Source organism: Dermochelys coriacea, chromosome 1, assembly GCF_009764565.3.
Source record: "Dermochelys coriacea isolate rDerCor1 chromosome 1, rDerCor1.pri.v4, whole genome shotgun sequence".
In the NCBI taxonomy this organism is placed as follows: domain Eukaryota; kingdom Metazoa; phylum Chordata; order Testudines; family Dermochelyidae; genus Dermochelys; species Dermochelys coriacea.
This window is the reverse complement of record NC_050068.2, coordinates 56,938,850-56,952,226: the sequence shown is the minus strand read 5'-3', so window position 1 is coordinate 56,952,226 and position 13,377 is coordinate 56,938,850. Positions and strand designations below refer to the sequence as shown.

The following is a 13,377-nucleotide window of genomic DNA, read 5'->3' as shown; positions in this document are numbered from 1 at the left end:
CGTAGTGATTCTGCAGGTGGATCTCTCTTCCCTTGAGACAGTACTGAACCAATCCCAGCACTTTCCGAGGATGACTGCTGGAGTTACTATCTGTTGATTAAGACAGAAGTTGCCTTATGGTCATATTAAGAGAGACCATGTATTGGTTTTAGGAGTTGAGCACTGAGTCCAGAGAACTAGTCTAATTCCTATCTAAAATTCTCACTGCAATTTTAGTTAGAAGAGGTTTTATTCACCTCCTGTTCTAAACTGTTGTGCAATGTTACTTGGTGCTTTTAAACAGCTGCTGCAGTCTACTTGAGACTGCTACACTGCCGTATTAAGTGAATTTAGTAAACATTTAGTAGTAAGTGAATTTAATCCTAATCGTGAAGGATGCACGAATATAGGTACACATATTAATACATTGGGTTTATTCTGGATAAAAGATTATTTATATTATAGATGGAGCTGGTAGTGACCCCTATTATTTAGGGTGCCTAATACTTTCCATTAAAGAGATTCTTGCAACCTTTTGTTTTTGAGACACTCTCACCTCTCCAGTGCTTGCAGAAGACCTCTGAAATTTGGCTGAGAAATCTTACAGAACTAGTTTTTTCTTTGACCCCTGAATTTCTGTTTAGGTTTGGTTGAGTTATAAACTGTGAAGTTGCAATGTCCCATCTCTCACTTGTGTTCCATGCAAATGTTGACAACATGCTAAAACATTAACTGAACAAAAACATTCAAAAGAGCCAGGCCCATTGTCAAAACAGAGGCAGAACCTACCCATCACACTGTGCTAGGGACTGCTGAACCACCTCCCAGACTCAACACATAGCCCTAATGTTCCCTTTCTCCTACCCTCCCCTGGGGCACGAAAAAGGGGTAAGAAATTGGAGCTATCCCAAGTCCGGGGGAGAGGGAGGGGGTGAGAAGAGAGCCACACTTCCTCCTAAGACCCAGCACATGGCCCCAGCTGCCCATTCCTCCCTTTGGCATAGCAGTTGTGTGCTGTGGCCAGGTAATGTAGTTAGTTCTGGAGCTCAAGTGTGTGTTGCAGTGCTGAAGGTTTGGTATTCAAATTCTAAAGAGGATGAATGAAGGATTGTTTCAGTTGCACAACAGAATTTACCTCTTTGCTTTTTAAAAAGTAGGTTTTTGTAGACAATTTCCTAGGTTAAGTTATTCAGATTGCAAAGTCAAGCACTCAAAAGTTAGGAAATGCCAGATTTATGCTGCCCTTGCAAATTTAATTCTGCCCTTTCTGCATATCTTATGATACAGTCTAATTACATGACCATAACTGTATTTCACATCGGACTTGTGCTCCATACATTTCATAAACTGGACACTCAAGAGGCAGAATTAAGGGAGCACAGGCAAACATAAATCTGGCATCTCACAAATTTCAAGTGTTTGATTTTGTAACCTAAACAGTTAACTTCTGTGTATATAGTTACTATGTAAAGGGTAAAAAGGTTCTAAATTTCAGAAATAATGTTTGTGCTTCCCCTTTTACTCTCCTGTTGACCGGAATCTATCATTATGAAAATATTGACAGTAGTGTGTTTACTTAATTATACTCAGGTTAACATACAAAACAAGTTTACCATTTAAATACAATCCATAAACGTTTTTGTCTCTAAAGAAACAAAGAAAAAATATCCAAATACTCAAAATTTTAAGGTATTTGTCTTGTTTTTACTTACGTTTATATCTGTATGGTATATAAGAACACACAATGCTGGCAAAATCTGAAAAAAATAAACCATCAGTAATTATAGTGGCACCTGTCCATCACAAAATAACATCAGCTGTGTAAAAGCAAGTTAGAGTAGGACATGTATAATACATGAATAAATCCTCAAACCATACTGTTCTACACCTATGTTTCCAAACAAATGGCATTCACTCAAACATCATAAAAAAATTAAATATTTTGCAGAAATTTTGTACAAATGCAAAATAAAGTTGCAGCAGTGCTATACTTTAAAGGACAGTGAAAGAGAAGAGAACATTTTCAGGGAAAACAAGCAAACTTAATGGGAAGTTACTAGGATCAAGATAAAATTTTTTTTTTTTTTTTTACATGCATTTGTGTAGAGCCAGAGCAAAGTCAGTCTTACTACAATACAAACTCTTGTTTGGTAAATTCTCACTTTTAAACCAAAGTATTCTGCTTGTACTGTCTCTCAATTCTGAAGTTCCATAGTATTTCATTTTGCACTAAAATGATACTTCAAACTGCTTCAAAGACTATAGACATCAGAATATATTTTTAAACAAAGTAGAGCTTTAAATAGGTTGGTAGTCTGACCCACAGTAAAACAGCATCCCTCTTTTTACAATTGGCAGAAACTGTCTTCAAGTCTGCATCCCCCCCGCCATATCTGGGCAGTTAAGTATTTTCAGATGCTTCCGTTTTAAAACGGGGACATATCACTGACACTATATATTTTGATAAATACTTAAAACTTAAATATATATTAAAATGACACATCCACTTGCTAATTTACTTACATTTCATATAATTAGAACTAATTTCATTTGAATAGCTATTTGTATGTACAGAATCATGTTTGTAGTAGTCTCTTGTTTGGTGAAAGTATGAAACTGCAAGTTAAATTAACTCTGCAAGTTAACACTTTCTACAGTCTTCACTTTTTAACAGTCTATTTCAACATATTTTCCAAAGACTAATTAGTGAGTATTCACCCTCTCAAATGGTATAATTAGCTTAGTTATAACCTCCAATTAGATTACATAAATAGACCACTTTGATACTTCTATTAATTGGTAATTAATACCAGGCAGTATCATAAAACATGCATGAATTTGTAGCACATAGAGCAGCATAAAAAAAATTGTCCTGTAGCCCAGAGATAAGGTGTAAAAATCAGTCCTATCATAATTATTTACCTCCTGAACTGTCTCCATAGGCGGTGGGGGGTCCTTATTCCTGCAGAGATTTACAATGACCCATGTGACGTTCCGAAGGAAGGTGATGGGAATGGAGGGATTGATGAAGGACAGAAGAGGTTTGACAACTCCCAGTGATATGACATAATCTCTACACTGAGGACCATCACCTACAGAAATGAAAATTGTTTTTAAAAAAATTACATTAAAGATGGAAAACCTTGAAATGTATGCAATGACTTATGTTGGGATACTGATATTCTATGTTTCCTCACCAGAAATTTAGTACCAAAAGCTGTTGTTTAATACAAATATTTTAGGAGGCATAAAATTTATATTAAAATTTCTTATAGCAAATGAAGTCACTAACTCTCCAAACTTAATAATTAGTATATACATATGGATTCTTGCCATGTGGAAAATTATATGAAACCAGAGAATACAGAGGAAACATAGTCTCATATGGTAATGTCAATGTTCAAAAGTCAGAATCTAAAATTCTTATGTGCCCCTGTTTTAATTTCAAGTACCTCTGAAAATACAGTTAACACTTACCTATAATATTTCCAAGAGCCCAAACAGCTTGCTCACAAACATTCTGATGTGGTGAGTGAAGCAGTCTCAAAAAGAGGGGTACTGCATCTATAAAATGAAAAGATTCAACTCTCTAAGTGGAACACAGAAGAAACTGTACACATTATTTTAGTCTATTATTATTAAACATTTATATAATTCCATAACTTTGCCTGACATTAAGACCTTACAATTTAAGTTAGCACTATACATAAATTCTCAAAAATGTTTCTTTTCAGAAAATAACCAAATGTTAAACAATGATCCCCGCACCTAAACTCCCTTCCCCTCCCAAAATGTGGGAGTCAATACATTTAAACAAAATTTTAAGTTAAAGGTACAAAGTCCAGCATCCTGGAAATTGAGATCTTCTATTTACCCACAAACCAGGTGCATAACCAGAGCAGAACCATAAGCTTCCCATGCTGCCTTGACAATATGCTTCAAAAACCATGACCTGGAAAAACCACCTCTTTAAGAATTCATATTGGTACTATTCCCCTGAGGCATCCACTTCCCCTCACACAACCCATTCCTTGAAAGCATGAGGAGTCTTAATGGAAAACTTTTAATTTGCACACTATCATACTTTATCATGTAGTCCCATTGGGCAAACTAAAACTGATTAATAAGCTGGTGAATGAGTTAGTATTTTCTCTTGTGAGTGCTATAAACATTAAAATACTAAAACCTAAGAAAATTAAAGTGTGTTTTTAAATAGAAAATTTGCAATATAAATTTTTTAAAAATTTTTATGATTAGTGCACACAACAATTATTTTATTATTGATAATTTAACATGAGGTAGTAGTAAACCAAAAAATTTGAACAGATTAATGAACAAAATCTATGGAAAAATTCCATGTAGTTAAAACGAACTGCAAATGAATTTGTTAAAGCTGCCTCAAGATTAGTAACAGTGCTCAACAGATATGAGGGACATCTAACACACTGACACCTAAAAACTTCACTTCCCTAGGATGCTGTGACATTCAGTCCTACCTGGATCACCAGGTCCTACTTTAATGGAATATTCTTGCCTGCCTTTCTTTACAATCAATGGTTCAATCAAAGAACTCTGCTGGAACACAGAGCCAGCATGTCTGGATTGGGGAGGATCAAGTAAGTGTTTTTTCTTTTGATAGCATACTTTTGTGTTTTTTTAGAAGTGGGATGAAACGTTTCACATCTGCCCTCCAACAGAAGGTGAATTTTTGCAAAAATCTGTTTAAGTAATTAAAGAACAAAATTAGAGGGTTTTTTGTTGTTTTTTTTTCCCAAAAAGTGTGACGTTTAACTATACTTTATTTTCAACAGAGCTGGAGCAAAAATAGCTGAAGTTTGACACCCGGAATGGAAATAACTCTGAGGACTACAGACATTACTAGACTTGGAAAAAGACAATTGAAGAAGTAGTAACTGAAAAATCACTGAGCACACACAGTTGGCATCTAAGTCTTGCCCTTTTTGTAAAATCACTGCATATACTCTGTCTAGCCCGACAGCAAACAGCCTGTTAGGATAATTTGCATGAGAACTGTCTCACTGAATAGTATCAAAATCTTTGAAAAAGATGTTTTAGCATTGAGACATGAGAAAAACTGCAGGTGCAATCCTGGGATTTTATGGTTTCACAGCAATTTTGACAACACTTCAAATTCTCAACTTGCATTTCTCTTTTCCAAACTGAAGAGTCCCTGTCTTTTTAATCTCTCCTCACATGGAAGCTGTTCCATACCCTTAATAATTTTTGTTGCCATCTCTGTGCCTGTTCCAATTCTAATATATATCTTTTTTGAGATCGAGCGACCAGCATTCAAGCAGTATTCAAGATGTGAGCGTATCATAGATTTATATACTGGCATTATATATTCCATTTTATCTATTCCTTTCCTAATGGTTCTTAACGTTGTTAGCTTTTTTTGACTGCTGCTGTACATGAAGCAGATGTTCCAGAGAACTATCCCAATGACTTTAAAATCTCTTTCTTGAGTTGTAACAGCTAATTTAGACCCCATCATTTTGTATGCATAGTTGAGATTATGTTTTTCAATGTGTATTACTTTGAATTTATCAGAACTGAATTTATCTGCCATTTTGTTGCCAAGTCACCCAGTTTTGTGAGATCCATTTGTAGCTCTTCAAAATCAGCTTTATAATTTCACTATCTTGACTACATTTGTATCGTCTGCAAACTTTGCCACATCACTGTTTACCCTTTTCCAGATCATTTTTGAATATGTTGAACAGCACTGGTCCCAGTACAGATTCCTTGCAGGGCACCACTCTCCATTGTGAAAACTGACCATTTATCCCTACCCTTTGTTTCCTATCCGTTAACCAGTTACTGATTCCTCTTATCCCATGACTGCTTACTTCGCTTAAGAGAATTTCATGAGGGAGCTGGTCAAGGCTTTTTAAAAGTCTAAGTACACTATATCCGCTGGCTCACCCGTGTCACATGTTTATTGACCATATCAAAGAAGTCTAATAGATTGGTGAGGCATGCTTTCCCTTTACAAAAGCAGTGCTGACTCTTCCCCACATTGTGTTAACCTGTATGTCTGATAATTCTGTTCTTTACTATAGTTTCAACCAATTTGCCTGGTTCTGAAGTTAGGCTTACCAGCCTGTAATCACCAGGATTGCCTCTGGAGCCTTTTTAAAATATTGCTGTCACATCAGCTATTCTCCAGTCATCTGGTAACAGAGGTTGATTTAAATGAGAGGTTATATACCCAAGTTAGCAGTTCTGCAATTTCATATTTGAGTTCCTTCAGAATTCTGGGGTGAATACCATCTGGTCCTGATGACTTATTACTGTTTAATTTATCTATTTGTTCCAAAACCTCCTTTACTGATACTTCAATCTGAGACAGCACCTCAGATTTATCATTCAAAAAGAATGACTCAGGTGTGGTACTCTCCCTCACATCCTCTGCAATGAAGACCAATGCAAAGAATTCATTTAGCTTCTCTGCAACAACCTTCTCTTCCTTGAGTGATCCTTTAGCACCTTGATCATCCACTGCCTCCACTGATTGGCAGGCTTCCTGCTTCTGATGTACTTAAATTAGTTTGTCTTTTGTTAGTTGCTCTTCAAATTCTTTTTTTTGCCTACTTAAATATACTTTTACACTTGACTTGCCAGAGTTTATATTCCTTTCCTTTTTTATCTCATTAATTTAATGTTAGAAATTGATTGGGGGATTTATGCAGTGTACCTTTTGACTATGAAAAGCAGTTCCTAGTGGAAGGACAAGGAAAGTTAAAAACATCTTTTCTTTGATATTCTGAATATATTTGTTAACTTTAAAAAAAAAATCCTCCTTGGACTTAATTCCTTTCTATATCCTGTCAGCCACAAGCCTGGCTAGCGTTTCAGCTGCAGCTTGTGGCTAAACCACCACCGTCTGCTGAAAATATCTAATTATGAGACTAATATAGCTACCACCCTCTTACCCTCGCCCCCCAGCAAAATGCAAAGAAAGAAATGAACATGGCTGCTGAAACACAAGCTGCAGCAGAAAGGGTAGCTGGACTCATAGGAGATAGGCAGGGAGAGCAGCTTTCAGTTACCATTTTTACCCCTTCCTTCCCCCTTTTCCTCTGGAAGGTACAGGCCAAACTGCAGGAAAGTAATTCAAATCCTTCAGTTCCATCCCCCTCAACTTCACCTTCAGTCACATCTAGTCAGCTATTCCCTCCACATCTTTGCCCCATAAATAAATAAATTCTAGCTCAATTAATCTCTCCACACCAAATTCCCCCCCCACAAAATTTATTCTCCCACCAAGCCAATTAATGCATCTCTTCTCCTCAACAAAATTAATGCTGTCTTCCAAATTACATTGCATGCATTATCTGCCCCTCTAAAAATCAATAAAATCATCCCTGTTTTCACCTCTTTAAAATAATCAATTATTACAGGTCCCCATCTCTTTTTGTGAGGCCCCTAATGCTATTGCCCCTTTTCTGGTGTTCTCTTCTGATTGCCAGCAGCCTTCAGCCTCCTAGCAGCCTCTGTACCTAGGCTAGAGCAAGATAAAAGCAGAGCCTCTTTCCTTCTACAACAGCAGCAAGGCACCCTTTGTTCCCTCAGTCCCCATCCCCTTTAAAAGAGCAGCAGCTCAGAGGCAGTTTTGCTTCTTATTCCCCTCTCTTCCTGTGGAAACAGCAGAAGCTCCAGACATTGCACTTTTCATTCTCATTTTCTCTCCTGAAACCAAATACAGCTATTGACACCTGAGTCACTTTCCCCTCCCCTCGCATTAAAAGTGAAATAGACACCTGGACTGATCCTACCCTTGCATTTTCCCTGCCAGGTATTAGCTGAGCAGGACATCCAGCCAGATTTTGGGAGAGGACATGTTCCCCTCATGCCTCTCAGTGGTCAGGTACATGAAACCGTTTATTAGGCTGTGTCATATGTATGGATTTCCTATTCTTATTACTCTGCTTAAATACACAACTTCATATATCACTGCTTATGACATAACACAAAGATGTCATGATGAGCACAAGAATTCTAGATAAACTGAACATTGTGCTCATGTTAAAGCTGCTATTGAAATAGATTCTAAGATACTAAAGTAGATACTAAGGTCAGAAGGGACCATTCTGATCATCTAGTCCGACCTCCTGCACAATGCAGGCCACAGAATCTCACCCACCCACTCCCACGAAAAACCTCACCTGTGTCTGAGCTACTGAAGTCCTCCAATTGTGGTTTAAAGACTTCAAGGAGCAGAGAATCCTCCCTCAAGTGACCCGTGCCCCATGCTACAGAGGAAGGTGAAAAACCTCCAGGGCCTCTTCCAATCTGCCCTGGAGGAAAATTCCTTCCCGACCCCAAATATGGCGATCAGCTAAACCCTGAACATATGGGCAAGATTCACCAGCCAGATACTACAGAAAATTCTTTCCTGGGTAACTCAGATCCCATCCATCTAATATCCCATCTCAGGGGATTAGTCCTATTTACCCTGAATATTTAAAGATCAATTACTTACCAAAATCACATTATCCCATCATACCATCTCCTCCATAAACTTATCGAGTAGAATCAAAGCCAGATAGATCTTTTGCCCCCACTGATTCCCTTGGAAGACTATTCCAAAACTTCACTCATCTGATGGTTAGAAACCTTCGTCTAATTTCAAGTCTAAACTTCCTGGTGGCCAGTTTATACCCATTTGTTCTTGTGTCCACACTGGTGCTGAGCTTAAATAATTCTTCTCCCTCTCCTGTATTTATCCCTCTGATATATTTATAGAGGGCAATCATATCTCCCCTCAACCTTCTTTTAGTTAGGCTAAACAAGCCAAGCTCCTTAAGTCTCCTTTCATAAGACAAGTTTTCCATTCCTCAGATCATCCTAGTAGCCCTTCTCTGTACCTGCTCCAGTTTGAATTCATCCTTTTTAAACATGGGAGACCAGAACTGCACACAGTATTCCAGGTGAGGTCTCATCAGTGCCTTGTATAATGGTACCAGAACCTCCTTATCCCTACTGGAAATACCTCTCCTGATGCATCCCAAGACCACATTAGCTTTTTTCACAGCCATATCATATTGGCAGCTCATAGTCATCCTATGAGCAACCAATACTCCAAGGTCCTTCTCCTCCTCCATTACTTCTAATTGATGCGTCCCCAGCTTATAACTAAACTTCTTGTTATTAATCCTTAAATGCATAACCTTACACTTCTCACTATTAAATTTCATCCTATTACTATTACTCCAGTTTACAAGGTCATCCAGATCCTCCTGTATAATATACCGATCCTTCTCTGAATTGGCAATTTCTCCCAGCTTTGTATCATCTGCAAACTTTATTAGCACACTCCCACTTTTTGTGCCAAGGTCAGTAATAAAAAGATTAAATAAGATTGGTCCCAAAACTGATCCCCGAGGAACTCCACTGGTAACCTCCCTCCAGCCTGACAGTTTGCCTTTCAGTAGGACCGTTGTAGTCTCCCCTTTAACCAATTCCTTATCCACCTTTTGATGTTCATATTGATCCCCATCTTCTCCAATTTAACTAATAATTCCCCATGTGGCACGGTATCAAACGCCTTACTGAAATCTAGGTAAATTAGATCCACTGCGTTTCCTTTATATAAAAAATTATAAAAAAAAAAGTTACTTTCTCAAAGAAGGAGATCAGGTTGGTTTGGTACGATCTACCTTTTGTAAAACCATGTTGTATTTTGTCCCATTTACCACTGACTTCAATGTCCTTAACTACTTTCTCCTTCAAAATTTTTTCCAGGACCTTGCATACTACAGATGTCAAACTAACTGGCCTGTAGTTACCCGGATCACTTTTTTTTCCTTTCTTAAAAATAGGAACTATATTAGCAATTCTCCAATCATTCGTTACAACTCCTGAGTTTACAGATTCATTAAAAATTCTTGCTAATGGGCTTGCAATTTCAGGTGCCAATTCCTTTAATATTCTTGGATGAAGATTATCTTGGCCCCCCGATTTAGTCCCATTAAGCTGTTTGAGTTTTGCTTCTACCTCAGATATGGCAATATCTACCTCTATATCCTCATTCCCATTTGTCATGCTACCATTATCCCTAAGATCCTCTTTAGCCTTATTAAAGACTGAGGCAAAGTATTTGTTTAGATATTGGGCCATGCCTAGATTATCTTTAACCTCCACTCCATCCTCAGTGTTTAAGTCCATCCTTCTTCTTTCTTAGTTTTCTTCTTATTTGTATAGCTATAGAACCTTTTACTATTGGTTTTAATTCCCTTTGCAAGGTTCAACTCTACTAGACTTTTAGCCTGTCTCACTTTATCCCTATATGTTCTGACCTCAATAAGGTAGCTTTCCTTGCTGATGCCTCCCATCTTCCACTCCCTGTATGCTTTCTGCTTCTTCTTAATCACCTCTCCAAGATGCTTGCTCATCCAGCTTGGTCTACAACTTCTGCCTATGAATTTTTTCCCCTTTCTTGGGATACAGGCTTCCGATAGCTTCTGCAGCTTTGATTTAAAGTAATCCCAAGCCTCCTCTACCTTTAGATACATAAATTCTTCAGTCCAATCCACTTCCCTAACTAATTTCCTTAATTTTTGAAAGTCAGCCCTTTTGAAATCAAAAACTCTAGTTGCAGATTTATTTTTGTTAATCCTTCCATTCAGTTTGAACTGAATTAGCTCATGATCACTTGAACCAAGATTATCCCCTACAACCATTTCTTCTATGAGGTCCTCACTACTCACCAAAATTAAATCTAAAATGGCATCCCCTCTAGTCGGTTCAGCAACTACTTGATGAAGGAATCCATCAGCTATCGCATCTAGGAAAATCTGAGCCCTATTATTATTACTAGCACTGGTCCTCCAGTCTATATCTGGGAAGTTAAAGTCTCCCATGATCATGCAGTTTCCATTAGTATTTACTTTATTAAAAACATTAAAAAGGGCTCTATCCATATCCAAATTAGATTCCAGCGGTCTATAGCACACCCCAAGCACTATCGTAGGAGAGGCTCTACTAGTTATCTTCCCCAATGTAATTTTTGCCCAGACGGACTCTGTCTTATCCATTGCATCACTTCTTATTTCTTTACATTCTACCTCCTCATTGATATACAAGGCTACTCCACCACCTTTACCTTTATTTCTGTCTTTCCTAAACAGCACATACCGTTCAATACCTGTAGTCCAGTCATGACTACTATTCCACCATGTTTCTGTTATCCCTATAATATCTGGTTTCACTTCCTGCACCAGTAGCTCTAGTTCCTCCATTTTGTTACCTAGGCTCCTCGCATTGGTATACAAACATCTTAATTTTGCTGTTTGGCCTCGCTCACATTTTGTACCCTATTAGGCACAGTCATTCTACAGCCAGTATAACCTATTAGACTGATATCCACACTGCCCTCGCTCCTTATATACATTCTCCTACCCACGGCTGTATCCTTTCTTACTTCGTCTTCTTCACTTTCAATACTAAAATCTGGCGTGGAGATTACCTGGACATACATTTCCTGACTAACTTTAACTGTGCAACCATGATGCAGCTATCTGTATTAAAAGCATTTTTAAAACTATAACATTTATAGTATCTTTTGAAGTAGGAATAATTATTCATTAAGCCTTCTGGTTCTGGTCCTGTGGACAGTAATAGCACTCAATTTCAGGAAATATCTTTTCAAGAGTGACAAAGAATTAAAATTTTCTGTGATGCTCATAAGATGACTCTTCAATCTTTCATACTCAGGCCTCAATTTCCTAATCACAGAACATCAGAGTTGGAAGGGACCTCAGGAGGTCATCTAGTCCAACCCTCTGCTCAAAGCAGGACCAATCCCCAATGTTTGCCCCAGATCCCTAAATGTCCCACCCCCCCCCCCCCCCGATTGAACTCACAACCCTGGGTTTAGCAGGCCAATGCTCAAATCACCGAGCTATCCCTCCCCCCCCAATAATGCTAATCATTGTTGGCAAATCCTTAAGGGTTACCAGCAAAAGCATGATTATTATTTCTAGCACTTTTCTACTAAATTTCTTTTTCATGGTTTTAATATAAAATTCCAAATGGAAGACACTTTTCACCTTTACCCAGCAACATCCACATATCCCAAAAATGAGAAACTTTTAGCACTTACTTGACTGTACCACAGCTTGGGTCTGTGCAGAAGTGCCCGATGCTATGTTAGTCAGTGCCCACGCGGCTTCAAATTGTAATGAAGGACTGTAAAAAACAAACAAACTTAAGTCAAGCAGTAATTTGAAATGTGCTTGTTAGGCTATTATATGGTTGCCCTCTACTGCTATTAGGGGTGTGTGTGTGTGTGTGTGTGTGTGTGTGTGTAAAGTGAAGAATTTAACACTATGCTTTGTAGTTAAAAAAACCAAACGACTAGTCATTTCAGAACACTTGAGAAGTTTAAAGGAACAGAAAAAAAAAATCTACACATATCTTTTTTAAATACTAGTAGTTGGGTTTTTTTTGGTGGGTCTAGTAAGCATCCAGAGGCCAGAATGGGGGAAAAAAAAGTATACTTCCCAAAGCCTCGTCTACTACCTACCACTGCTGAAAACAAGCCAATTGAATCTGTCCCCCCACAACTGAGGTACCTCCCCATATTTGATAGATCCACACACACTGCAGAACCCACCCCACACACAGCTGATACAAATATCCCTTCCCCTAAGCTTTGTGAGGGAGGAGAGACCAGCACTAGGCGATCTCTGTCCCCCTCTGGGGCCTGGGGGGAAGGTAACATCATTGGGGGATCTTCACTGGGTGGGGAGTGGAAGGGCAGCAGCTGCTACTCCTCAGCCTGTCTGACTTTGCATGCTCTAACCCCAGGGAAGTGGAAGGGAGCACTAGTTGCTCCACATGCTATAGGACCAGTTGTTAATCACATGAAGCAGCTCTGATTGGCCTGTGGAGCTGACAGAGGTCGGACAAGAGGGTGACAAACGTGCAGAAGTATGGGACTGTACTTGCCGTTTCCAAAACCTGCAGGTATTTGTCTTACATATCTTTAAGATCTGCAACACTCCTCCCCACCATACATGTTATACTTATTGTATTGACCACCATGTTTCTAGCCAGGGATTGCATCCCTGCCACGTCAGTCCTTAATTATTTGGAGAAGTCCATTATCTTTCCCCAAGGGATGAGTGTGCTGCCTCTGCAATGCCTGTAGCCCATGACAGGGCCCAGGGAGCAAATACCAGAAAAATACCCAAACTTCTTCAAATTCCCCCTGCCCTTGTTGAAAATCACTACATAAATTCAGTCCCAAGTTGTTGGGGGGGGGGGGGGGGGGGGGAGAGGGAGGTTTGGCTCAAAACCAAGAGTTTGTACACAGTTAATTTTCTCCCCTGTATTATCAGTATCTACTTTAACTATCATGTAACATCTTAA

General features: G+C 38.6%; 1 protein-coding gene across 3 annotated transcripts in view; it reads right to left on the bottom strand.

Moving 5' to 3' along the window:
- The window catches only part of KPNA3 (karyopherin subunit alpha 3), an 84,906-nt gene that overhangs the window by 20,469 nt on the left and 51,060 nt on the right, over nucleotides 1-13,377 (bottom strand). For all 3 annotated transcript variants that reach the window (XM_038392032.2, XM_038392023.2, XM_043504492.1), the window contains 4 exons: nucleotides 12,107-12,192; nucleotides 3,457-3,543; nucleotides 2,902-3,071; nucleotides 1,692-1,736 (listed from right to left, as the gene is read on the bottom strand). In XM_038392032.2, the coding sequence (XP_038247960.1) occupies nucleotides 1,692-1,736; nucleotides 2,902-3,071; nucleotides 3,457-3,543; nucleotides 12,107-12,192 (388 nt within the window). The remainder of the gene's footprint in view (nucleotides 1-1,691; nucleotides 1,737-2,901; nucleotides 3,072-3,456; nucleotides 3,544-12,106; nucleotides 12,193-13,377) is intronic.